The sequence below is a fragment of the Polyodon spathula genome, chromosome 18 (assembly GCF_017654505.1).
Source record: "Polyodon spathula isolate WHYD16114869_AA chromosome 18, ASM1765450v1, whole genome shotgun sequence".
Classification (NCBI taxonomy): domain Eukaryota; kingdom Metazoa; phylum Chordata; class Actinopteri; order Acipenseriformes; family Polyodontidae; genus Polyodon; species Polyodon spathula.
The window spans coordinates 2,396,524-2,424,041 of record NC_054551.1 but is presented as its reverse complement, the minus strand read 5'-3'; the positions used below and the strand labels follow the sequence as shown (position 1 = coordinate 2,424,041).

At 40.1% G+C, this 27,518-nt stretch overlaps 1 protein-coding gene across 2 annotated transcripts; it reads left to right on the top strand.

The window, feature by feature from the left end:
• The first annotated feature begins 131 nt into the window (after positions 1–131).
• LOC121330921 (E3 ubiquitin-protein ligase RNF216-like) lies at positions 132–25,842 on the top strand. 2 transcript variants are annotated; one of them, XM_041277898.1, is made up of 20 exons: positions 132–206; positions 1,500–1,646; positions 1,837–1,955; positions 2,270–2,686; positions 2,942–3,018; positions 3,190–3,292; positions 3,474–3,959; positions 4,196–4,272; positions 4,446–4,545; positions 5,140–5,301; positions 5,800–5,911; positions 6,309–6,448; positions 6,933–6,983; positions 7,231–7,368; positions 7,767–7,915; positions 8,487–8,565; positions 21,853–21,950; positions 23,033–23,255; positions 24,589–24,658; positions 24,916–25,842. In XM_041277898.1, the coding sequence occupies exons 2-20, from the start codon at positions 1,580–1,582 to the stop codon at positions 25,230–25,232; spliced, it is 2,985 nt and encodes a 994-aa protein (XP_041133832.1). In that variant the 5' UTR covers positions 132–206; positions 1,500–1,579; the 3' UTR covers positions 25,233–25,842. The 2 variants fall into 2 exon arrangements, with proteins under 2 accessions (XP_041133832.1, XP_041133831.1); XM_041277897.1 differs by having other exon boundaries at positions 7,162–7,368.
• The last annotated feature ends 1,676 nt before the right edge of the window (positions 25,843–27,518 follow it).

The window sequence follows — 27,518 nt, the reverse complement described above, 5'->3', positions numbered from 1 at the left end:
CCACGATGTACCCCAAAACTGAAGTAACTACTGTGAGGTATACGTTACCTGTTTAAGCTCACAAAGAACTACAACTCCCAGAATTCCTACATGTCAGTGTGCGTGTGACGATGCCTGTATTCTGCGCTCCAGTTTCCGGTATGTAACTGGCAATTTGCTGGCCGTGTGTTATTGCGAACATACAGGAAGAGAGCAGGGAGACGAGGGTATGTGAATATTTCTCGCTGAATTACATTATCGCAGATCGTTTTGTTAACAGTTCTCAAGTGAAAGCCTGCGTTGTAGTGTAATACATAACCTAACCTACCTTGATCGGTGTTTGCTTATTTTTAGCTGGAGGGACGAATATAGTAGGTCAGTGCGAGCAACAAAACAAAAAAAAAAGTGAAACTCAAAACAGGATTATGGCACTAACACAGTTTCACAGATAATCGATTCCATTCATTTTTAAAGAGGTTAATCGGGGGATAGAATTGGACCGTGCTATTTATTTAAGATTCATTTTTTGGCAGCAGTTTAAAGCACGCGTGACGCACTGCCTTCACACTAGAGACTACTTTGTAAATGTCTCTTTATTTTTTATTTTGAAATGTATACGGTATATTTGCCCCGTTCCACTAGGTCTGTGCTTTTGACGACAGCTGAAACGAGAGCTTTGTTGTCACACTGGAGATTTATTTGTGGTTGTTTTTATCGAAATGTTTAACTCACAAGATGATGACGATGATAGTTTACGGCGCTATTTAATCTTGTAGTACGACAAAGCTTTATAATTCTGCAGGAGCGTTTATATATATATATATATATAGCTAGCTTGCAGACCTGCATCCATTGAGCCGGACAGTGCTATACTCTGCTCGACTGCCAGTTACTTTACCTGGCCACACTGCAGGATATATAACATGTATTTAGCGTCTACAATTAAATCAGAATTCAATTCACATCCTCTGAATTCTCGGTGTGTAACTACCTAATTAAACGCGACGTCCAAGCAGAATGCTTAATGGACCTCTTCCAAATTTTCATGGGGATGTCGCACCCTCCTCTAGATTTATTTTGCAGTAAATGGAAAAGGGGTGTCCATGTGTACTAGGAACTGTGACTAAGCTAAGTAGTCATATTGTTATGTATCTCACAGCACTACAGGCTTACCGCTATAGAATGAAGGGACTTCCCAAACGTTCTCTCCTCCCAGAAGTGTTGCAATAGAGCTTTTAAATTAGTTCATCAGAGCTTCTGAACTGCTCATTAATCAGTTGAAATTGCAGTAGAACAGATAACATTTAGGAAAATAAAAAAACTCTGAAATTGAAATTAAGACCGTATACCACAAAAATGCAGTTTCAGTAATAAATTAATACATTGAACTGATCTTTCTTTGTTTGATTTGGTGTTTAGTGTGTACTGTCTTGTATGGCATGTGTCCTCCAGGGATTCTGTCATTTTAAAGGTGGAGATTTCCATGTGCTTATGCCCAGGTAAATGCATCTCTTTCCCAGGTGGTATGGAGGCATGATCCTATCCAGTAACTGAGTGGGGGTGCAGTGTGAGTGCAGGATTGGGGTGTGAAAGACTGAAAATGGCAGATGGAGAAGCTGATGAAGAAGTGATTCACTTGGGCACTTTCCATCGTCATCGGGGAGAAGGCGAGTAAAAGTTTGAGAGAACTTTAGGTACCACCAACCAAGTAAAACTACCAGCAAAGGGCACTGATTAAGTATCCCCCTATGCATAACTGTTTATTCCTTGCTGTGGACATGCATAACACCTTCAGCTAAAGCAGTGGAGACTGTAAATGACAGTTTGTTCTGAAAATGATTTTTTTCCTCTTGGCAGATGGGAACGCTCGGGACTTTATTAATGCCACATCAGATGACTCTGATGTTGAGCTGTCGTACGTGAAAGAGGAGGAGCAAGAGGAGGAAGATGATGACGATGACGTGGTTATTTTGGAGGTAAAATTTCCAAACGATTCTCTATCGGTGCAAACCAATTAACCTTTTGTACTTGGAGTCTGTTATGCATTTATACAGATTATTATTATTATTATTATTATTATTTATTATTATTATTATTATTATTATTATTATTATTCTAATAAGTGTACAATTTCACTAAATACATTACACTTGAGTTGGCTATAGTCTGAGAATGAGCTTGTTACGAGAAGTTCCACCATTCATTGTCAGTTAGGTTCATGGTGATTCGGGTAAGCCGCTGAAACTGTATAGACACTATTCTGCTTATGTCTGTCTTTGTTCTCTTGTAGCCACAGAAGCATCAGCTGCTGCGTCCAAATGTGATCCGTCCAGCGGCTCGCTGGGGAGCAGTTAAACTAGAAGGCCCAGGACCCGCTGGACCTCCAGCTGCGTATAATGCAGAAGTGTTGGTTGCTGCAGCACCTGAGCCATTGGTTCCACCTTTAAGAGGTGCTGGACAGGGGGGTGCAGTGCCCAAAGTGGATAAAGATGCAGGTGCCTTTGGTCCAATTTTGCTCCAGCATCACCGGCCGCAGCTTAGGTTTCAACCAGTCCCAGCAATCCGCCAGCCAGCCAATAGAAACGGACAGGCAGAGGAGGTGGACGATGAGAGACCCGGGCCAGCATTCCCCATTCAGAACCCTCTGAATGCAGCTTATGCCGTGGAGTACGACAAGGATCTCGTGAAGTCACTGGCAGATGAAACGGTAAGACGCCTGATGGATCCCTGTCGAAGTCTGGCTTAACTTGAAAACACAAGACTGCTGTTCACTCCTCCTAGAAAATTGAAGAACACAGGTCTGGTAAACAAAGGAATAATAGTAAATACAGAGGGGATATTTAAGAAAGCTTCCCACGTTACTTTTATTTCTACTGTTAATTGAATGAATATATTTGTTCCGTTGTGTAAATGCACAGATACGAAACTGCTTCATCTCCTTTTTATTTATTTTATTCTGCAGGCTGATCTCTTCCCAGGTATAGATAAGGTATTTGTGGAAAACCTTATACAGAGACGGCATTTGACAGATTTAAATGCGTAAGTATGCCTTCATGTCTTAAGGGAGAAGCTTCAAAACATTTTAATAAAAATATATAATATTCTAGACTGCTGTTGTATTATATTTTTTTATATATAAAAATGGTTATGGATTGAATTCAGAAAAAACAAATGTGTAATTATAATTTTTTATTTATTTATTTTTTTCAGAATCACTTATTACTTGTTAGAAAATCCTGATTATCCAAAGAACGGGAGACCTCCTGTGCTGAATCAGTTAAATAATCTCTGTGAAACGTATGCGGAGAGACAGGTAAATATATGTACGACAGTATTTTCTTACTAAGCCAAAAAATGGTATCTTGAAAGCAATGTATCCATCGCTGTAAATCTATTGAATGCTGAAGTCGATGTGCCTGACATTGTCACTACTTCACGATACTGACCCTTGGAGCGTGGCTTTTTTATCCTTTTTGCTGTTTTCGTTCTCTTAGCAAAGACAGCAGGAATTGTTGCTTCCAAATGTTGTACCTCCACCAGCACAGTGGGGGACTCCCGTTCCACACAGAACCCGGGGCGTGCCACAGGAAGCTCACAAAGGAGGCCCTTTAGGTCCTTACGAAAGGAGAATCGTCGTGGCACGCCGCCGACTCTCAGAGGACAGTAACAATAACAGAGGGAAAAAAGATCGGCAAATATTGACATTGGCTGCTGCGGTGCCAAACGGGGCTGTGGCAGCTGGAGAAGTGGGTCATGTGGGCGCTCCTGGTCCCGTATTGCAGCAACCAAGGTTTGAACCTGTCCTAGAGGTTAACCCAGGCCCAGAGGCCCGGCAGATGGGAAGTGGATATGGCCAGGCAGTGGAGCTCGACAACGAGAGACCTGGGCCTGCTTTCCCAGTACAGGAACCTCTGGATCCAGATGCAGGTTATGCCGTGGGGTACGACAAAGATCTGATCACCTCATTGGCGAATGAAACGGTAATGTGAAATGTGGGAAGGGACCTCCCAAAATTCAATGCCCATTTTCTGTTAGATTCAACTGGGAATTTTACTACAGTTTACACTTCACAATTACACAAGGTGTTTATTTAGGGAAGTAATGTAGAAAGTGAAACTTGTGTGTTATTTTTTATTTCTGTCTGTCGCTGTGCTCTGGGAGTGAGTGTGCCATCCATCAGTAAGTGTTAACCCCCTATAATCGCCTTTTTCTGCAGGCCAATCTCTTTCCTGATATAGAGAAAGCGTTTGTGGAAAGCCTTATTAGGACCCACAATTTGGCTGATTTAAATGCGTAAGTATGTCTTTACAATGAAAGGGGGTTTCATAACCACAATATGATATCCAGGATGTTTACCTCTTGGTTAACCTGTCCTTAGCAAAAAAAAAAAAAAAAGTTGTCTGTGTTTGTTTTTATTTATATTGCATTGCTTTCTGTGTGTTGTATTTTTTTTATTTATTTTGCAGAATTGGTAACTACTTGTTAGAAAACCCTGACTATCCAAAGACGAAGGAGCCACCTGCCCACAGAGCAAGCATTCTTCTTGAAGCCAGTGAAGACACGCCTGTAAGGACGGATTATCTGTTCATAGACACTCACAGTGTTAGCACTGATCTTCATATGTAATATGCTGAGATATACAGGGTTGGGATCAGTTCCTGTTTTTCAATTCCAGTTCAGTTTCTCATTCCATTTTAATCGGTTCCAACAATCAATTAGTGCTGTGCTAAAGTGAGCGTCTCACAGTTGCAACACATTAATTGAAGTCACTGTTAGTCAATTAAACTGGCTTCAAATGAAAGCAGTTGAACAATCACAGCAATTATGTCTCTAAAATATAAACTCCCAATTTCTTTGTAGGAATTGGAATTTACTCTAACCCTGGAGACAATGCTATTGCTGAAAAGTTGCGGGTACTTGTGCTGTAGTTCAACATTACTCAAGTGATCTGGCTGCAATCCAAAACAGTGTGACCTACAGCAAAGGAAGGCAGCAGAAATTTATGTATAGAAGTGTACATTTATTTAAATCTTGATTGATTTAGATGTGGATGTTGAAGTAACGGTTACCAGTCCTTCAGGTGATGTAACAGTGATTGTGTGGTGTGGCGAGTTAGTAGGGGGGGCCTAACCTTCATATCTCAAACTCGTTTTTTGCTAGAATAAAGAAGATTATTTTGACTTCGCCAAGCTGCAGCCTGCACACCACCGCACTGTCATGCAAGCTGCTGATCTCCTCATGGCTGATTTTAAAATGTTAAGCAGTCAAGACATCAAATGGGCTCTCCATTCCCTCAAAGGACACTATGCAATCACACGCAAGGTCAGCGCACCCCACTGCATGCCTTGTGGGGGGGACATTGAAAAGTAAAGCTGTCTAGATCCAGGACATTGTTTCAACCTGGTCCTCACTTATTAAATGTGTTATCCAAGATTACGTTAAGCGATTGAAAGACCCCCTTTGGAACAGGAGCTTGGTTCTGTTAAACTATATTACCACTTGGGTGGAAGAACAAAGCAAATCCACCCAAATAAAACTTAAGAGCTTATTTTTTCTAGTTCTATTTTGGTAAAGTTCTACTTTTGGTTTATAGTGATCGTAGCTGGAGATGAAGAAACAAAGGATAGACCCAGGTTGAATTGTTCTGTCTGCTGTTTGCATGTGGACATTCATTCTTAGATATCAATATCATTTCCTAGATTTCAAAGTATACAAGCTATTAGTTCAAAGTGAAGAGCAGCTAGAATCTGAATGATGCACTGATTAACGTGATCGGAGTGTGTTTATTTTGTCTCTTGCACTGTTTTCGTTGTATCGCAGGCCTTAACGGATGCTGTTAAGAAGTGGCGAGAGACATTCCCTGAAGCTACAAAAAAGCAGAAAAGGCAAAAAGAAACAAGCCAGATATATATAGATTTCAAGTTTGAACATGGTACGGAGAAAGTGGACAAACATTATTTTGTATGCCTTCTGTTTAGGCTTAATTCTTGGGGCCAAATGACGCTATTGAAAGATTTCAGAAAAACAAAAGTGTTTGACTAGCTATTAGGATGACATAATTCTGTATTATGAGCCTTTGAAAACACTAGAAGAATTAATTATTAATTACCTTGTGTTGAGATCTGTTATATACACGCACCATGCTTTTGATATATGTGTACGTCTAGAGACTTATTCTTGACTCCAGGTGGCACAGCCCAAGCTTCATAGACTAATGGAGATCCAGGCAGTAGAATTAACCCTGAAGTGGCTGGCCCCTGGTGTAACTGTTTTTTAATTTGGAGTTTCCCTTGAGCGCTAATGTTGCAGATGCGTTTTCCCTATTGTAGGTGATCTTAAGTTAGAGAGGCGCTTGCATTTTCTGGAAAACAAGAGGCGGCACTGGAGAATGTATGACAGAAAAAGCATCGTTCCACCATTGCTTAAAGAAATAAACTTCTATGAACAGAAAGCGAAGGAAATGGCTGAGGTAAATTGATGATTAATACATTAGCCCAGTCGATACCAATGCCCCTTGCCTGATTTTCAGCATCTGATTTCTGTGGAGAGCTCGAGCGATTGAGTAATCGCTTTAGTGCAGTGCTAGTTTGCATTTTGGTGCTGAACTGTAACATCAGGTTTGCTAGGAAGCCCCTGAGTTTTATACCACCTTTCTGTCTCCCTCGGGACTGAGTTAAAAGTGATTTGAAACCAGGCCTGTTTCCATTTGCAACAGATCAAGAGAAACCAAGCTGAGTTTTTCCAAACGTTAAACATTATGGTCTGTTTTCACAACCCCTGATTATTACTAATATTGGCCTACCTAATGTTATCTTAGGTAAGGTAGTGCAACACTAGCGCAGGTCTGGGTCTGTGAAACCAGTTATTAGAACTGAACTGCATATCAAATATAGAGGTCAGTTGAAATCCACAGTGGATCTGTTTTACATTTGATAAATCTTTCCTGTTCTCAGCATGAAGACTTCTTGTTGGCTCTGCAGATGAATGAGGAGCAGTATCAGATGGTAAGCTATTGGAGGGATGCAGGGATAGAGCGCACTGCTGTTGCTATTAAAGTTTGCAGTAGATAATCGGTTAGTGGAAAGATACATTTTCAGGGGTTAGTGGTTCTTTGAGGAAATGGCATGTCCAAAAAAAAAAATTACATTTTTTTTATAGTTGCTGAATAATTTCTAACTGTAGAGCATCACCTTGCGATATAATTGGGGGCGTGCTGCCTGTCTCGCTGGGTTGTACCCGCTGTGTTCGCAGGACGGACAGCTGATTGAGTGCCTCTGCTGTTATGGCGAGTTTGCCTTTGAAGAGCTCACGCAGTGTGCAGACGGGCATCTCTTCTGCAAGGAGTGCCTGGTGAAGTACGCGCAAGAGGCTGTCTTTGGTGCAGGAAGGGTAAGCTGGCAACAAATGCAATTTCTTTTAAATGCTCTTTCATTTGCGTTTGCCCCTAATATTGGAGCAGTAGTCTATAAGCGGCCCTTATGGTAGCATTTATTAGTATTTCATTTATTGAACCCAAACAATACTCCTTATTAACTCCCCTGATTTTCATCTAGATTTAGACACACCTAACTTCTTGTCACATTTCTCCAGCTTTGAAGTCACTGCATTGACTACCAGTAAAGAATAATATTGGTTTTAAAACATTGCGCCTCACTTAAAAGGCAGTCCATAGTTCAGGTCCTGCCTATTTGCGTGAGTTACTGAGAAAAAAATTAGACAAGTGTTTAGAAGGGAAGTGTTTGTCTAAATCTGGAGAAGCATCAATCGAGATCTTCCTTCCTTTGTAGTCGGAGCTGAGCTGCATGGATGGGACCTGCCAGTGCTCCTTCCCAACGAGCGAGCTGGAGAAGGTGTTACCAGAGAACATTCTGTGTAAATACTACGAGCGACTCGCAGAAGAGGCTGTGGCTGCCACCTGCGCAGACGAACTTGTTAGGTCAGATTTCTCGTCCTACCTCCTCATTTCAACAGCTGGGTGTGAACCGCTTTTCAAAGCCCGTTGTCTGAAATCAGTGTGCTTTCTGAGATTAGGCAGCTCTTTTGTTCAAGCAAGTGCTTTTTTATTTGTCAGTTTGGCAGGAAAGTAACATTTGTCTATCCTACTTGGATTATATACATTTTTACGACGTAGATGCAGAAAGACGGGCCAGGCTTTTCAGCGTCATACGAGCTGAGAGAATTTGAATACTGAGCTTAATAGTTAAATCAGCCTAACCTCAAGTGTGATCGAAAGAATGTAGTGCAGTTTTACGCTGGCCTGTTCTGCACCAGGTGAAGAGCATGGCCCGTCTTTCTGCACCTGTGCCATTTTTACTGCAGCAGTTACTATATGCAGCTTTGCCTATTTCCTCTCACTTCTAAACTGTCTGTGCACTGTCCATATAGGATGGGAAATTACTAAAATGTAACGGACACGTTGCACCAGGTAAATTATACTCACACATGGACATATTGAGAAATGTAAACACTGAGCAATAAAGTTTTTGTTGTCGCTTCCTCTGTTGCAGATGCCCCTTCTGTAATTTCCCAGCTCTCTTGGATAAAGAAGTGTTTCTTTTCAGCTGTCCGAACGCACGCTGCAGAAAGGTAAGTACAGTCCCCAATAACCCTTTTGTATTTCAACCACTTTTAAATGTACTGTGTGTCCTGTTGCTGTTACAATAGGCTGGAATTCAACTTGTTTAAGCATGAGGTCATTATTTGACTTGTTCAGCGTTCCTCTTTAAACCGCACTTGTGAAGTTGAGCAATCAAGAACTGTTTTGGCCACCTCCCTATGATCACATATACACCCAAGTACAGATGCATCCTTGCTCCCAGAATGCAGGACTACACTGAGTAGAGAATTTAGCTTACTTTCTGCTTGGCCACTAGATGGTGCTCAGAGACTGCAGTTGGACAATGACTTTTATTACATTGCAAAAATAAATTTAGTTTTTCTTGGGTGGGGAGGAGAGGTTAAACTGGTTTTGGCTTTGGATGGGTGGTAAGGAAGAAATATATATCTTTCCCTTTTAATTTTAAAATAGTAAATGCTTTATCTGCTTATAAAAAGGTATGCACAGCATCTAATTAGTACACTGCTACTGCGAATACTGCTATGCTTGCAGCGGTAAGAGGTTATAAGCAAAGCCTGGAAAAGTACCATTAAATTCAGAATCCAAAAATTCTTTAGTTCTGACAGCTTCTTTTAAATGGAAGTTCTGCTTACAAACTATATACTGTACAATGTTTTAAAGAAATGTGACGTTACGTTTTTTAGGAAATGCCTTTCAAGCATGTGCTTCAACATCCTTTTGCGACCCAAAGCTTCTGATTCTTGAACAGCTATTGATTCCATTAATACAGTAGAATGACTCAACCCTTTCAGTCCTAAATTATTTTTGTCAGGCTGAAGAACAAACTATTTTATGAAGTATACATGAGAACAGGATGGATATATAATATAAATTATACACACTACCTCAGACTAGGACCCAGGAGTCACGTGAGGTTCAGTTGTGATAGCATGTGTTAACATACGGCGCTAAGGTAAGTTGGGACATTGAAGTCCCTTCAGGACAGAAAGGGTTAAAATACCTTCCATGCTGCTCCCTCCCAGGGGACTTGAGATTGACTATCTGCCTTTACAGCTGTACTCATTCTAGAGCCCAGCTATAACAGTACGATCACCTTCCAATGCTTTGTGGCTACATGTTGTCACACTGGAATGCAAGTGGTTTGAGCTGTATTGTTTCATTTCCTTCTGACTCATGTTGAATTTGAAAAACAATAAAATGGTCACAGCAACATCGTTTTGCTAGCTGGCCGGTACAATATGCCATCGCTCTGCTGTCTCGGTGCCTTTTAATAGCGCTAACTCATAGGGACAGTGTTACCATAGTAACAGGAGCAGGACGGTGTCCAGTCTGTGGAATGTAAAGAACTTGAGGAGGAAGCTTTCAAGTGTTTAGTTTTTTTTGCAGTTTCTTGGAAAACGGTTTCAGTGATTTTTAATGCATTTGGCAACAGTTGCGATTTGTGATGTTTATCGCTTTTGTCGGGTTGTAAATTTAGGAATGTGAACATCTCATAGGATTTTTCCCACATGTTTGTATTGCATATTTCCCCCTCTATGCATCAATAAATCAAAGCAGGGCTATATGAGTCTGAAATGGACTTAAGTGCTTCATGACTTGTGAGCGCAAGTGAAAGTACATTAATAATTCAACAAAAAAAAACTGGGTTGCATTCTTCAATTCTCTTTTTTCTAAACCTCAAGAATGAAGGAAACCAGATGAGAAGGGGAAGTTGTACAAATGTGCAATCTAGTGCCTTTGTTGCTTTAGTCCTCCTATTTGTGCACTTTTTTCTTTCCCTACTTTTTAAATAAACTAGAAACAGCTAAAGTGGCATCAACACCTATAGATGAGATGATGATGATTAGGGCAGTATTTACTGTTTTGAAATAGTGGTAAAATTGTCATTTGGCCGAGCAAAAAACACTGTAAAGTTGAAGACCGTAAAACGGGAAGATACTGCTTTGATAGAATTGGAAATCGTTGGTTCTTGTCCTTCCTCGCTTTAGTGAGAGACTATTTCACAAATATGTTTTTATTGTAACATCCTGTCTTGAAGACTATTTGAATGCGCAGGGTTGTTTTTTGTATTCTACTCCAACCCACTGCCTTGTGTTTTGTTGTCCTTTTATGGCAGGAAAGTAAAACTATGACAGATCAGTAGCTGAAAACCCTGCGCCCTCATATCCGCAGCCAGACTTCAAGATGTTATCAACAGTCGTTTACATTTCTGTGGTTTTGGAGTTCGTGCTGAGAATGGTAGCTGGGCTAAGGGCTGTCTTTTTATTTGATTATTTCCTTTCACTGCAGCATAGTCTGTAAAACTGACTTTCAGCTTAAACTGCAGATTTGGTCTTAGCACTTGAGATTTCAATGACCCTTAAGACAGCAGCTCAAAACTTTTATCTCAATCTAAAATTATTTGTAGTAGCAATAAGGCAGTCTGTTTGGCTATCTCAGAAAAACCTCTTGTGCATTTTGTTGCTTCAAAGGAGCTAACCGATGTTTAATATCCACATTCTTGCCTCTTAACATTATTACTGATCCCATTTTAATGTACTTGTCTTTTGGTTCCATGTGTGTGTTTTTATGCATATGCAAATGTTTCGAATGAAGTGCTGGTAAAAACTTGATTTGCTCTTCTTTCAGAATAATGAGCGCCAATGGTATAGCTATGCATGCAGATGAGAGCTTGGCGATTCATCCCTCCAGGCTGTCTGGAGGAGCTGTCCTTCTGTAGTAAAAGCCGCTGAAAGATTTGTGATCTAGTGATTTGGCAGATTTGTTGATGTTACATCAGTCTTGGCCTAATCCCATGTGTCTATTACTATACGTTTGAAGAGGTGTGCTACATCCATCCTGCACAATTGATAGTGTTTTCTAAAATGTGTATTGGTAGTATTCTCGGATTTCATTTTGTAACCAGCCCTTCCAGGTCATTTGTCCCATTTGGGATGAAGTAAGACTATTGCATTGCAGTTTCATCCATTCCAGATTTTAATATGTGCTTGATTGGCCACAGTGTATAGGTAACAAGCTTGGGTGTGTCTTATTAAACTCTTAGTAAAAGCAGGAATGGATCAAACTACTATGCAATGGGAGTCTTATTTCCATCCCTGCACACTGGAAAGCAGTTTAGTGAAGCACAGCAGGAGCCTTATCTTATTAGGTGTGTGGGTGACTAGATCACTTCCATGCTATTGCAGTTTTCATACTAGTGCATACAGCTTAGTGAACTGGAATAGAAAGACTATTGTTGGAAAGGTTTGTTCCTGTATTGTATTGAAGGAATAAAACAAGAACTACTGACGGCAAAGGTAGTAACTTAAACAGAAAGGGTAGTCTTTGTTTTCTGGACCCGAAATGGTTTCCTAGTTTGATCTGATGTGACAGATCGGCAGATCTATGCAGTGTTCATGGTGTCTGCAAGAGGAAGTGATGGCTCTTGGTTATCCAAGGCATTGCAGTTTTTTCTCTCACTTCCTGTTTCAAGAGAAAGCGTGACACATCGGTGTGGCAAAGTGCCCGCCCCTGTGTGTATTTTGTGTTGTATGTTGTGTGTTAATTTTGGTGTATAGTCATTGGTACACGGGATATAAACGGGTCTAACACAAGTGTTTAAAGTGTATATTTGTATTTAGGCACGAGGATTTCACATCACTTCACGTGCAAGTAAACATTTATATGAGCTCTGGGAATTGCGCTTTATTAATTCAAGTGCAGTTGTACCGCGACTCGAGTTGAATGATTGATTAGCAATAGAGTCTCGGTACAGCTGCATAAAAGCTGCATGTTTTCATTCACTCGGGGTTGTGTGTTCGGTGAGTGGAGACGGAGGTAATAATACAAGTAACTTAAAGTAAAATAGAAGCTCGCCGTGTTTGTCTGTGTAGTCTGTTTTGTTTGTCTCTTTTGCTTTGGCGAATGTGCTGTGTCCTGTGTTTGTTTGTTACAACCTTTTTATTTACTGTTCTGTTTATTCATTAAATGCTGAGCGCAAGCAAGCGCCCAGCTCCACCCAACTCCACCTCTCTGTTGTTTATTTCCTGGTTCCTGTTTCTGGTCTGACGTCCTCCACTCCCACCATCTTTGACAATCGGTCATGGTACTTTTTGTTTTCATGCAAGTGTCGGTGTTGTTTAGCAAAAAGTTATGCCTGTTTCACATTTTCTTTAACCACTGTAATGTTCCAAAAGACATTGTTCTGAAAAGTCTGGTTTGAATTGATATTCTGCCTACTGCTTTGCAAAGAAACCAATTCTGTGTAAATACAAAAAAAAAAACTGGGGGACCACATATTTCCCACTATGGCAGTTATAGCTGTCGTTAGCCTTATAACTGACTGACTGACTGAATTAACTTTTGTGGACTGTGCCCAGTAATTCCATTTAGTTTTTCATTTACTGTGAGGGCCCAGTGTGACGGGTGTGAATGGCTGCAGGCTCCCTCATAGCAGAGCTTGTCAGTGCCTTGGCTGTGAATCACTGAGGGATACAGTGTGCTCCCCCTGTACTCGATCGTACTCCTGCCTTTCTAATGGGATACAGTCACTTCAAGGTAGCCAATCTCAAGCTGCAAAACTAACACTATTTTATTTTAACTGTAGTCTTAATTTTAATCTTTAATTGTTTTTTGATTCAAAAGATAAAAAGTGCATTTCGACTTTTAAATGAGCACATGAGAACCAAGAAACCCGTTTGGTTTGATACAAACCGCTAGCTAGATATTTACAGCCTCCGAATGTGTAGCATACTTTTCTACTTGAATGGAAACCGCGAATATGTGTGGTCAGTACAAAAATAGTGTTGAAAGATTGTAGGCTGCTGGTGCCTATTTATTACCAGACACATAAAGGCTGTTGCATTGAGAGTGGTTTAAAAGAAATGCAGTTGTTTGAGCAAACCTTTTAAAAGACACACTTCTCCTTTTTTAAAGTGTTTGTGTTTATCATGTGTGCTGTACGTTATACTTGATAAGCCCTATTCTCATCTGCAGTGGTGCTAATCCTTATCACATAATGTGTTATCGTGTGTGTGTAATCAAGTCTAAGTTCAAAGTGTTCCTATATAATGTAGATGCACACTTATTTATTCCATAAATATAATGTCAGGAATGAGAGATTCTGTGGCAGTTTCTTTATCCAGCTCTTCAATCCAGTATTTTAATGCTTTTCAACCTGAAAAAGGTTGAAGTCTTTTACCAGGCTTCCTTACTCTGTTCTGTTCAGATCCTAAACTTTTCTTCTTTTTAGGAACCCCTTTGGTGAACAGCAAGTAGAATCTCGGGTAAAAGGCAAGCAGGCAAACGTCTAAATGAAGCGCACTGCTGTAATTGAATTTATGTACAGAACATTCCTCAGTTCCATTAAGAGCCTTAGACCCTTTCCGTAGAGACAGATTGTAGCTGGAAGCTATTTATCCTGGCTGGCATATGATCCAAATGTGACTTTTTTTTTTTTTTTATATGATAGCTCCAGAGAAATCACTGTTTGTCAGGCTAAACTTAGAAACAGTAATTTTGTAGAAATTTCTTTATAACCCCACATTTTACCCCCATAACCACTCCGCATTGAATCTAAAGCTCCTAAATTAAATCAAAATGATGGCATTGCTACTGCAATGCAAGGTCCGCATAGCGGTTTGTAGGTCTCTGTTGGTCTTGTAGTTGATGTTTGCCTTTGTATATTTCTGCAGTGATGTATCTCTTTCTATGCGTTTTGAGTGGAATGGGTCTGTACTTTTCCCTTGTCTGTCAACCGCTGATGTACTTTAATAGCTGTATTTTCCCATCTCTATTAATCCTGTTAAGCCACCTGCACATTTTGATGGTGCTACAAAAGGGTAGTGCTGTGGTGAGGTTTCAGTTTTTTGTTTATGTTGGAGCTGTCGGCTATAAGCTGTTTCTCTCCTGTGATTTCTGCACTGTAGTGCCGTGGTGAAGGAAATGAGGCTAGGCTGGTGCTTGGTCTGTGTACATTTCCAGAGAAGTCAATACCTGACAAAGTGTCAGCCTTTTTTTTTTTTCTTTTAGTGCCTTGATTGGCATCTTGACTATTTCCATTTTCAAGCCATCCTGTTCAGTGTTTTTTTTTTTGGTTCCAGTTAGAAGGGTTGACTGTTTTCTACGGTGTATTCAAATGGTGGCCCTGGTTCTTAATGAAAGAGAGACCTTCTGCAGCTGTCAAGAATGGCATTTGCTTTTCAGAGAGTTTTATGGACGGAGCACTGTGCAGTAATGGTTTTAGCAAAGGAGATTGGTTATGCTCCCTTAACATTACTCAACAAGCAGAGAGGCAGGATGGGTATTCTGCGCAGTTTTAAAACTAGATTATGCTCGTCGGGGTTTTAATTAAAAACACTTGTTACGGCAGAGTTGTCAAATACATTTTTGGAGGGCCTCTACAGACAGGAACTTGGGCACAGTGTGGTGCGAGCAGGAAGTGAAGGAGTTTATTCCAGCTGGATTTGTGTTTGAAATGGCTGGGAGTGGCTGATTAAGAGGTGTGAGACACTTCTCATTGGGACCTCTTCTCATGGGAGAGAGGTCGCACTTCTCCGAATGGCGTAACTAGTTCCATTCCGGTTTCCAGTGTGCTAGTACAATGTACAATGATCGTTTTTTTAGAAGCGTGATACAGTTTGCATTTTGCTCAAGGCTAGAGAGGAAATAAGCGAGGCTCTGTTGGCTGTCAGTAGTTATCTGCATTACCTACAATATTATGCTATTGTATTTGGTTTTGATTATTTGACAAAATGAGTTCTGAAGCATTTAATCCACAAATACAAAATATTAGATATGCAAGTTTAGTCAGTTAATATATAAAAAGGATAGTTTGCTATCTATGAATAGTAACATAACATGCCAGTATTCAGTGGGCATGCAGTTCATACATTAACCTTAATCTCGATCGATTTCGGTGCCAGTGCCTTTCTGCCTGCCCCTCCAGGTACAGCAGGGTCGTGTGGGTGGAGCGAGTGTCCTGGATCCTTTTATTCTCTCTGGCACAGTGGGAGACTTCCTACACCAGTCATTCATTTCAGCTGAAGCTGGACATCAGGATCCTTTCAGGGAAACTGGAGCGTTTTTAGATGTTCCTGGCGGCGGAGGGTGGGGGAGGTTCAGTTTCTCAGCTGTTTGAACTTGACATGGGTAGAAGCTTTTACTTCATTCTTTAACTCTTTTTTTTTTTTTTTAAAGGAGAACATCATGTTAATGAGTGCTTAGTTTTGTAAAATTATGATTTTGTTTCTTGTACCTCTTTCAAGGCTAATTAAAGACCAAGGTAAATGGCAGCACTTAGACTCTTGGTAAGAGTTCTGCAACTGAAACTCCAATAAGTGCAATTGTTATATTAAAGTGTTGAATTCTTGAATGTACATGTAGTGTGTGCTATCGCTTTATCAGAAATCAGGGATAAAAAACTCTTCTATAAACACCACAAGAGAAAACCCTCTCAATTGTATGAGCAGCCCCTTTTTAAAGTCCTCCATCTCCTTGCACTGTGTGCTCAGCTCCACACAGTGGCAGTAGAGAGCTGCCTTGCAGATCTGAGCATAGTAGCTTGGCCTGAATCCCATTTCAAGCAGCTGCCGTGGATTTCATAGATTCCATTTCTCTATGCTCATCTGGGGAATAGGAAAAGAATATATAAAACCATACATGCATTTGCAGTGAAATCAGGGAAAATATAAAAACTTAAATGCACCTTTCTTTGCACTTGTGTGTGCTTTGACCTAAATTGAAATCCCACATGCTGGTGCCTGTGCTGTGTTTTTAGAGAATTCACATTCAGAAAGGTACCACACCCACCTCCTGTGAGTGTGTATGTGTGTGTGATGGATAATACTGAAAGTCTGCACTTGGGGATGCATTGTTAGGGAGGCTGCAATACTTTCAATACAGATCAAAGCCCAGAGCTCAGTCAGTGTTCTTTGTGTGATGCACAAACACCAGCTCTGTAAATTGCAACAGGACATCAGCACAGCACATGTCATGCTGCTAGTTTGACACTTTGCATGTGATACAGTGCATTTCAAGCCACTCAAATGGGGCTGTTAATGCTCAAAGTCGATTTCATCTTGCAGCAACAACACAGACTGTTCACATCTGGCTGTGAGGGGAATAGTAATTTGGATATCATTGTCTTGGATTACATTAATGGGTGGGGCCGATGCAAAGTGTGTGTGTTTTACCCATATGTTATGCATTATGATAAGTAACAGTGATGGAGTGCTGTATTGGGCTAGCTCCAGACTGTGAAATACAGAGTTGCCGTGCTGTGTACCTGGGGATATTGCAGTATGTTGCAGCTCCTGATAGGTAGGAATATAGGGAGGGAGGTATAATTTTGGTTACTTAATCGAGATGTCTCTATCCTTTTAGTTAAAAAGTCTTGCTTAGTAACCACCTTTCCCCTGAAGTGCAAAGTACTTAAATATGGTAAACTGTCCCCATGTCCTTCTGTGAGGGCTTTGCAATCCAGTGCATGCTCATTGTCAGGTTGAATCGGTGAAGGACTGGGTTTCAGGGCTTCCTAGGAATCTGCTGCGATGTGAAACCCGATTCAGCACAATGAAATGATCTTTGCGGTGCTAGTAATACGCATGAGAGAACCACAGCAGCTCCTGTTGATTTTTCCGGTCTTGTCTGTATTTGGATTAATCGGATGTCATGGATGCAGAAATCTGCAAGATTAAATCTGTATCTTTTTCAAAAGGAAACCTAATACCTATTCCTTACCATTGTGTGTTTAAAATGTGCCTGTCTCTCTGGTACTTTGAAGTGATAGTAAAATGAATAACCTTTTCAAGTTTATCATTAAACCAGTCTGAGTAGGACCTAATTGGGTTAGTAATCTTTTGCATAAAAATACAAAAAAGATGTATTTTTAAATAGTACTTCTATCATGCTTTTTTTATAATAATATATGAAAGTGGTTATGAAATGTATTTGTTTTTATTGCCTGCACACAGCTCCTGCAGAACAAATGCAGAATGTCTCTGACTGTGTTTGGAATAACAGTGCGGCGAGCTGCTTGTGTTTCTGTAAAATATTCTGTGCACAGCCTCTAACTCTGCCTGTAAGCACAATTGCAACTACTGGGCTTCTGTTGCAGCGCTCAGCTCCGCATCTCGGGATTCGCGAGGGATGAATGAATCTTTGAAAGCTGAGTAAAATACATTCCTTGTGGCCCTGGAGCACATCAGGGTTAGGGGTTGAATGCCAGGGACTGTCGGCCTTTCTTTTCTTTGTGTTGCAGCAATGCATACATCTCGGCTTCATCTTTGTTGTGCGCTCCGGGGCTTTGTGATCACTGCAGGAAGCAGGGCAGGAGGCGTTTGGGTAGCTCATGTACTGTTCCAGTTGGCTGCGAAAGGGTGTTTATTGGCAGGAAGAAATATTGGAAGGGCTCGACCGGTTGTCTTTCATCTGCTGTACAGGCCATTCAATGCAATTTGTAGCCGTTTGTATTTAGCATTTGTTTGTTTTTTGTAAGCTTCTAATCATGTTTCCAGTCTCTTGGCAGGGTTCACTCGTCCTCGCAAGCAGGAATGAGTCTAATAACCTCACACATCTGTTTTTTGGTTTCAGATGTGCCTTCCAGTTTAACAATGGATGTGACTCTTCCTTTAGCTGTTACGATAGGCGTAGTTTCTTTCAGAGCTGGATGTGCCTCCAGTAAGCAGACCCCAGCTGGGTTCTGTGTGTCATGGGACTCTATTAAAGATGGCACATTACACAAACTGCACCAATATAAGGCTTCCATTGACAGGCTGTTATGTAGATTCTATTATGTGGTCTTTTGCCCCTATAGCAGCGAGTAACCCTGGATTCAACTGAAATTGAATCAGCTGAAGTCCTCTTGATTCTTACAGTGGTGTGACCTTGTTAATGTGGCACTGAGTGGCTGTAGACCCATAAAGAAAACGTAGCCCGCATGCAATATAAAACTTGCTTAACCTTTGCGAAGCTGCACAAGAAAAAAAAAAAACTAAGAATTCAGCTCCAAGAGTGAATCAAGATAAGCCCAGCATGGGAATCTGTATTACAAGACATTAATTAGCACATTTAAACGGTAACATGTGAAGTAGATGCGTAAATCAAAATTACATCAGTAAGAGCTGCTAACTGTATTGATGCAAAACTGAACAGTCCTCCTTCACAGTGAATGAAGCTTGGCAGGTATGCAGCAGTTTTTAGATCGACACAGCTGCTGTTAATCATGGGCTTGCATTCTTTTATCGGGAGGAAGTTGCTGAGAGTGTAGTAAGGAGGCCTCTGCGAATGCACAGCGCTGGTCTCCTCCCTTTTACAGAGCCGCTGCAAAAAGGCTTCTTTTGCCATATATGGCCAGGTGTAGGGTTGTGCTGGAGCTCGGAGACATAGGCTGGGGAAGGGAAGAGGATTTCCTGGATTTCACAGAGCAATATCAGTCATCTTCAGGGCTCTTGTGCAGTCTAGCTTGCTTTAAAAAAAAAAAAAAAAAAAAAAAAAAAAAAAAAAGACAGCGCTCAAAATATCGAAGTGGTTCAATGTCTAATGTTGAAATAAAGTGTACTGGTTGTTTTCAGTTTGATACATTGGCTTGCTGTGCTGGAGGCAATCGCAAAGTATTTTTAAGTATGGTGCGTCTCTAACTCTGCGTGTATTGAATGTTGGAGTTCAAACCACACAAAGCTAGGTCCCTTTGTCCATCCTCAGTCACATGACTCCTGAGTGCCTAGCCAATGAGAGGAGACCAGCTGTCGCTGGTACAGTTACTGTAAGCAAAGCAGTCTGTGGTTCTGGCTTCATGAAAAGAGAGCGAATTCATCCACGACTTCGCTTTCAGCAGGAAATAATTGTGTGTGTGTGTGTGTGTCTATATATATATATATATATATATATATATATATATATATATATATATATATATATATATATATATATATATATATATATATATATATATAATATCAATATCTCATTGACTGTATTTGAGCCTTGCTTAGGGTAAACCACCTTATTTTTGAGCCAACAACTTGAGTTTGTTTCCTTTTTTTAATTTGATTGCTAACTTAAATTTATGGTAATTAGGCAATACAACAGTTGATGCTTTGTGTTTTTTTTTTTTTTTTTTTTTTTTTTTTTTTTTTAAATGTGTTTTTTTGTCATCGCAGAAGGAAAGGAAGGTAGCAACTGAAAATATGGAGGAAACGGCTGTTTCACTAAGTGGTTCCTACAGTAGTTATCTCTTTACTGTTTATTTTAATAATCTTTGCATTGTGTATCAATTTGAAACGAATTAAGAATGTCTCAAGCAGTTTGTAAGGAGGTGGAAGGGGGGAATCCATTATTTTCATTGACAAGAGTGACGGAGTGGCCTAGTGGTTGGAGCAGGGGACTGGAGCCAGGAGATTACCTGGTTAATCATAGGCAGCTGCTGTGACTTTCCTTTCATGCTCTTGGTCCACAGAGCAGGCATATCACAGGAAATGGGGTTGTGGTTAGATTTCCATTTAAACCAAACATTTAATACCTTCAACCACTGGGCTGTGAAAAAACAAACAAAAAAAAAAACAGTGAACTAACTGTGTAAAAAAGTATACCATACTTTGCAACAAGCACAGGTGCACAAGGTAGGTTGTGGTTAACACTTAGGTCTGATGAGTGACTTTTTTTGTTGCGTTTCGTAAAGTCGTTCAGCTAGTCAGTCAACATGTGAGTCATTTTCCCCTCAACGCTTGCTCTGAGTTTCAGAATTACATGGTTTCCTTTCTAATATGTTCTGAGCACAGTAAAACATACCTTTTTTTTTAAATCAGTATTTTAAATTGGTTTGTGCTAGCCACTGCCTTCAGATCTTGTGAAATGGTTTGCCGAGCAGCATGTGTACTGTATGAGCAAACTGCCTGCTGCTTTCTGCACAATCGGTGCCTTGCTGTTCTGCTTGCTTACAGAACCAGGAAGCACTGCCGGTTCCAGGAAGCTTTGTTTTCCTGCCCAGGGGGCGGGACCATGTGTTCCAAATTAAAATTCAGTCATGTGGATTTCATTGGGTTACATCACAGTGAAGTCACAAGTTATTTATAGATCAGGTATATAAGTGGAGAGGTGTGTGTGCCTTATGAGCCCAGAATGCCAGTGCAGTCACACAGCCTGCATCTCTCTTTGGCTGTGTGCAAACGCTGTGTTTCCTGTTGCTCTGGAACTGCTAAACCTTTAAAGCTCAGGATTAAACTGCTTATTCTGAGTTATTTAAAAGTTTATAAGCTATGCCTCCTTTTGTTTTCTCCTTTTTAAATGGCACATCTTTAAAAGGATATGTGGTGGTGGGGGTTGTATTTGTGAAAACAGAAAAGTAGAAGATATCACAAGGCAGCCAGTCAATATGGTATCAGAACCTGGGTAAAAAGCCTACCTTGTTTTTGTATGTTTGTAATTGTAATGTGGCAAACAGGTGATAGTACTATCTTTTGGAAAGTATTTGTACAGTGCTTGTGATCCAAGCACATGTTGTCATGACTCTTGTCACCACTAGGGTTTGCTGTCTCACTGCTTATAGGTGTTCAGTCTGGTACATGTATTTACAAGCTGAACTGCATGCCAACAGGTTTCACAAATGTTTTTGCTGGAAATACACCATAGCTTTACATACTGTTTCTAGGAGTCATTTCTAACCTTCTATTAGAAAAGCAAACAAAAACAAAACGAAAGAGTGTATAATTTAAAAGGAGTTCACCGACACTGGTTGCATTGTACACGGTAGCAATCTTGAGCAGATTTACTGGAATGTATAGCAGTGACACCCGCTGGCTTTTTATTAACATTATCATCTCCCACCCCATCAATCAAATCTGTCCCGAGAATGCATCTATCCATCCATTCATCATCTCCTCTTGTACTGAAGCACATGTGTTACTTTTTTTTGTTTGTTTTGTGCTTGGCAGTCACAAAATAGCAGCTGGTTGGGATCGAAGCGTGCTTGTGATTGGCTCCACCAAACAACAGTCCAGAAGGCAGCAGCAGATGCAGCCAGAGTGCAGCTAATGGCTTTGTTTCTGGCTCTTTACCTGAGGGTTTAGTGGAGTATTTATGGGTGGCCAGTGGGCTGACTACTGCAGTCAAGTGGGCTAACAGCAGGTGCACTGCAGACTCCTGCCTTTTCACTGCTGCATGTGAACAACAACTATTGGAAGAGTGAAAAAGGACAATTCATTTTAAAAGTCTTTGGAAAAGTGTCTGCTAGAATCCATAAGGTTCTCAATATATTTTTTATGTCTGTTTTATTTATAGCGCCCTCCAAACTTATTCCTCCTTTTTTTTTTTTTTTTCAGGAAAGCTGTAGGAAATGCCATATTCTTTGGAAGGACCACATTGACCTGACTTGTGACCAGGTGGCCGAGAAAGATGAAATCCGCATAAGGGTGTCTTTGTAAGTATTTGTTTAAACTCTTTTTAATATTGTAAGCATTGTCTATTGGGAAATGCCATATGGTCAACATATCAATTACAGAAAAGGGTTAAATGATTGTTTTCGTCAATCTGCTATTCAAACACAGCATAACAAACACAAGCTGTGCGTCCCATTAGTCCTTTGGTTCTGAAGATGATGGAACCACCTTCTTTGCTATTAAATGTAACTGCATGCTGCATATTGCAATAACATCCATGTTAACAAACATTTTTGTTTGTTGTTTTTAGCTTTTTAAAACAGTATTTCTCAATATATATTGTACCGATAATAGAACTCAGACTGAGGCTTAAGTGTGTAGCTACAGTGGTTATTCTGTGTGTGTGTGTGTGTGTGTGTGTGTGTGTGTGAGCATTTATACTTTGACATATTGGTAATGTGTTCCAGCCAAAGTCTAAAATAATGTAACCCCAAGCTGTGGGTGTGAATTGTGACTGAACTGCATCAAACTTCTTCTCTTGGTATAATCGGGATTTGCACAGATGTGATTGTGTAGCTAGGAAGCTGGTATAGTTGCTGCACTTTCCTGCAGCTATAATAAAGTTCTGGATAGGCGGATGCAGCTGGGTTTTAGACACAGTTTCCTGTATCCTGGGAACATCCACTGCATCCTTTAATAATCAAGCAGGAAGTCTGCTTGATGGGAAGAAAGCTTGCCACAGCTCTGAAAGCCAACATCACCTGTACTAGTCACTGGCTTGTCTGCTACCCCAGTGTCTCTTCTCTAACCTGTTTTGTTGACATCTTAAACACAGAGCAATGCAGAAAGACTGCCCTAGACCTGTAAAAGAAACAGAAATGGGCATCTCTTTATAAATATTGTGTATTGATTTACTGGTCTGCTGTTTTTGAGTTATCTTTACTATATGTCTAGAGTGGTCTGCAGTTCTGAATGGTGGTTTATTTTTATTTTTTTTTCCTAACCCTGTGTATGCTGCAGGACTGCATGTTTTTTTCAGGGTTGTGCCAGTAGCATTAGTAATCCCAAATGTTCCTGTAAAGGAAAGCCTTCATATGAATAACCCTATTACGTGTTTTAACAGCGAGGAGAAAATGACGGCGGCCCGCGTGCGGAAGTGTCACCAGTGTGGGACAGGCCTGGTCAAGTCCGAAGGCTGCAACCGAATGTCTTGTCGCTGTGGAGCCCACATGTGCTACCTCTGTCGAGCCCCCATTAACGGATACAACCACTTCTGCCAGCACGCCCGCACGCCCGGCTCCGCCTGCCGACAGTGCCAGAAGTGTTCGCTTTGGACAGACCCCACGGTAAGTCACGTGTCTGGCCCTCCACCCCTGCTCTTATTATGGGAAGGTGCTGAGCTGTTTAACATGAGTCTGTTACACTTTCGTAGATTTCATTATACATATGAGCAGCTGCCACACATCATTTCACTGAGTGTAGGTCTCGCACAACAGATTCTATGTAAAGAAGCATTTTGAAGTGTTTGCTGGCTACCTCAAATCAATATGTGCTGCCTCTTGCACTGTGTTTTGTTTAGTCTCGTCAATTGCGCAATACTATTGCTTTAACCCTGTCAGTCCTGAATTTATTTTTGTCAAGCTGAAGAATGCTAAATTTAAGTTATATACAAAAGTATACTGAGTATACAAAAGAATGGGACAAAAACATTTTGTACATAAGTTTTGGTAAACATGACTTTAAAGTCCTGTCAGTACTTGAACTCTAAATGGTGCTGTTGAGGACTGAAAGGGGTAATGTGAATGTAGGTGTGTGTATTTGTACAGGCTGCAGGGTACGCAGTGAAACCGCTGTAGATTAGAGAAATTTCCATGAAGTCCTGACATGGCTGTACCAGTGGATGGAGATACCAGTGGATTCATGTTCTTGTTACCAGTGATTTAGGCATGACGTCAATTGTAGATTGTAGATACAAATGCTTGTTCAAGCCGCTGCAATGCCAGACACATTGATTCCTGTAACATTTACCTGTACAAGGTCAATGCACTTGTGAAGGATTTTAAATGTATCAGTGTGACTTTAAACTGTTGCATAACCATAAAAGCATGTTGGGTTTATACTACAGTGCATCCGTATGCCATTATTAAGCAAACAAATAACATTATTAATTTCCATTAGTGATATTTCTATAGTTTCCTCCATCTAAAGTTTCCCTTCGTTTAATGGGCATCTCAGCTGTGTTTGTATAGTGTAGTCAGAGTACAGGTCAAAATTACTTTTAGTAACAATAAGTACATGTGCCTCTTGATGCACTAAAGTAAAGAATCAAGGCAAACTAAACTAGTAATCGGAGGCTGTAGTAAGGCATGGCATTTTGTGCTTTTTAAATGTTCTATGCCCACTTCATATGCCTCAAGGAACTGCTGCCAGTACTGGACCTCTTAGTCACATATGTGTCATTATGGTGTGAATAATTTCACAGTGAATCACCTGCCTACTGGGTTTAGCTGATAATTAATTAAAAGCAGGTTGATACAAATTGCACAGCAAAAAGAATTTGCTTCCTCAGTTTTACTGATTTTACTTGTTTTACTTTTTATTGATAAACTGCAGATAATGCGAGTTCTTCATGTGAAACTTGTGTTTTTGTATTTATTTGTTGTTTATTTTTTAATTCAGCAAGATGACGAGCAAATAATTAAAGATCTTCAGACGGAAGGAGAAAATGAACTAAGAAAGAAAGATGCAGGTACGTCTTCCGAACGCGACTAGTAGAGCGTGCTCGGACTGATTTTTTTTTTTTTTTTTTTTTTTTTTTTTTTTTTGGTGTGTTTCACTGATCTGAACGATGAAAATTGCTTGGGATTTCCTTGAGGCGAAAGGGGCATTTTATAAAGTCATACAATTTATGAAAAATAATAAATTAAAATAATAATAGTAATAATAATATTTTGTCTTTTTTTTTGTTTTTTTTTTTTTTTTTTGTATGGTTTTTCTTTTTCCTAGATCATGCTGTCAAAAGAGTTGGCCCTCCTCCAGATACGACCCCTGCCAAAATCCCCCGGAGGCAGGATCCGGTCCCTGGGTTTAATGTCCAGAGACTCGTCCAGCAGCACCCACCGCCTCCACACCTCCTACACCCACAGATCATGTTGCCGCACATCCCCCATCCGCACCTAAACGTGCCCCTTCACATCCAGCCTGCACCTTACGTTCCCCCCCTGCCAAACCTGCAGGTAAACTATGAACTCCCCAACATGAATCTGGACATTCATTTACCGATGCACTACGGACCCCATCCCCCTTTTTTCAGGCCAATGTAAAGGTTTTAAGTGACATCGTTCCGATCAGAAGCAGAGAGAAGTAGAAATCGACATTCCCTTTGCCCCCTCCCCCAGAGTCAAGGGATTTGATGCAGGGTTATTAAGCCTCCTTCGAAGATGTTCTCGCAAAGGCATTTATGGAGAAAGGGGATTGAAATGTCATGTTCTGGACTTTTATTGTGTGGAGATCACCCAAGCCTCTCCATACTACATTTAACGTTGCCAGACTGCAATATTGTAAACCTGAAGCGAGTTCGGTTTGCCTCTCCTTCCTGAGTGGCTGTATTTACTTTTTTAGTTCAACGTTCAATGACGTTCTCATTTTGCAGATGTATCCCAACATATAAAAATAAGAATAACTGGTGTTTGAGTTGAAAGTCCAGTTTGTACAGAAGAGTGGTTGCTTGAGTTTACCTTGTGTCTGTTTGAGGTATAAAGGAGCTGAAAAAAGTTTAAATTATAAAAAATTTAAACGAATTAACAAATGGAAACTATTTTAGGTGAATCACAGTTGCGAAATTTGTCAAACTTTTTTTTTTTTCAATGCATTTGCTCTTTTGATGGAGTTTACATTGGCTATATATATATATATATATATATATATATATATATATATATATATATATATATATATATATATATATATATATATATATATAGTGTACGTACGGTAGCTGTCGGCTGTCCCCGGGGTCGTTTTTTTATCTTGCAATGGTGCTGATCTTGGGGGAAATAATCAGAAAAACCAATTTACCTATCGAGCCAACCCCCACTGCCCCATAAAAATATATATATAACAATCAAACCATAACAATATGATGATCAACGAGATGGTAGGCTTAACCCTTAACATACTTGCCATATAAGGTACATTTGATATACACACATTATATTTATAATTGGACACTTTCAGCAACTGAAACCTGCCTGTTTTGATGATTACAAGGAACATACCTAATTAAACTTGAACTGGATTTGACGGTCAATTTCTACAGGACCAGGATCAACTAAAGATTTGACCTGCCTGACTGAAAAGAAAACCCACACAAAAATGGTTCTCTTTTAATTGCATTAGAAGACAGTCAATAGTTGTTGGGTTTTTTTGTTGTTTGTTTTTCTCAGCCTTTGCTCCAGAAAGATAATTGTATTGCAATGTAAGTTTTGAAGTATTAAGAAAAAAATGTGTGAAGGGGATTTATGTTTATGTTCATTGTACTTTAAGGGACAGACAACACTTGGCAAGGAATTCTTCAAGATTTGCCTTCTAGAATACAGAATACTGTTTGCACACTAAAAATGAAACTACATAGTAGACTTTCAATAACATCTTTGCAGGATAGAGACAGAAATATGTCATGTGCTGGCTGATTACTGTTATACTGTTTAGATAAAAATGTGTTGTGTATAATAAAATAGTGTGTCACTTTGTTAATTGTGTGTCACTGACTGTGTGTGATTGTCCCAGCAGAGTGGATACATGAGGTGGAGGCATGTCCACACTTCTGTACCTTCCTCACACCTGCTACCTTGGCTAATGTTTACTCTGCTTAAGCTTCAGAAGAGCAAGCAGAGATTACAAATTGGTTTGAAAATACACAATAATGCATTCGAAGTACTCCATACCTGGTAATCGATCATTACTCCAGTATAAATGTATTCATGAGCACTGGGGGCTTCTTAGAAGATAGCAGGGACTGACTGAGTGTTGCTTCAGTAAATCATACCTTATCTGATCGCAGGGACTGACTGTGTGAGTGTTGCTTTAGCAAAATCATACCTCGATCTGTGATCTTGAAAAGGTATTTTAATGGAGTCTGGGTGACATAAAACATTGCTCGCTCTTGGGCTGTTCTTCAGTGGAGTTTAATGATTTTGCATTTAGCGTTTATTACCTGCAGACATTGAAAACACATTTCTGCGATATCCTTACACTACGTGTTTTACAGTTAAAGATTGATTCATTGGCTCTGTGCGCCGTTTACTATGAACACTGGAGCTCTTTATATTGTTGGAATAATGCATGGTTTAGGATAAATAAATAAATACAACAATGTACCATATAAAACAATGCTGTGTTAAACAAAAAAATGCTTTCCAAAACTATTCCAGTTATTAATTTCAGTCCCTCGGGAGAAATCCGTTAGCTGCATGACATCACTGAGAGATATGCAGCTGCTCTTAACTGCTCAGGATGTTCCTACATTCAAGCAGTCATGAACCTGCTTACCTGTCGTTACTCTCGGCTTCAGATGTAACCATTAAAGTATTCTGGATAAGTAAAGAGAA

Bases quoted from the DNA above. Each gene is read 5' to 3' on its own strand.
- LOC121330921 (XM_041277897.1), top strand. From the start codon at position 1,580: ATGGCAGATGGAGAAGCTGATGAAGAAGTGATTCACTTGGGCACTTTC. The intron at 3,019-3,189 runs GTAAGTATGCCT...TATTTTTTTCAG, and splicing joins CATTTGACAGATTTAAATGC to AATCACTTATTACTTGTTAG. The intron at 6,449-6,932 runs GTAAATTGATGA...TCCTGTTCTCAG, and splicing joins AAGCGAAGGAAATGGCTGAG to CATGAAGACTTCTTGTTGGC.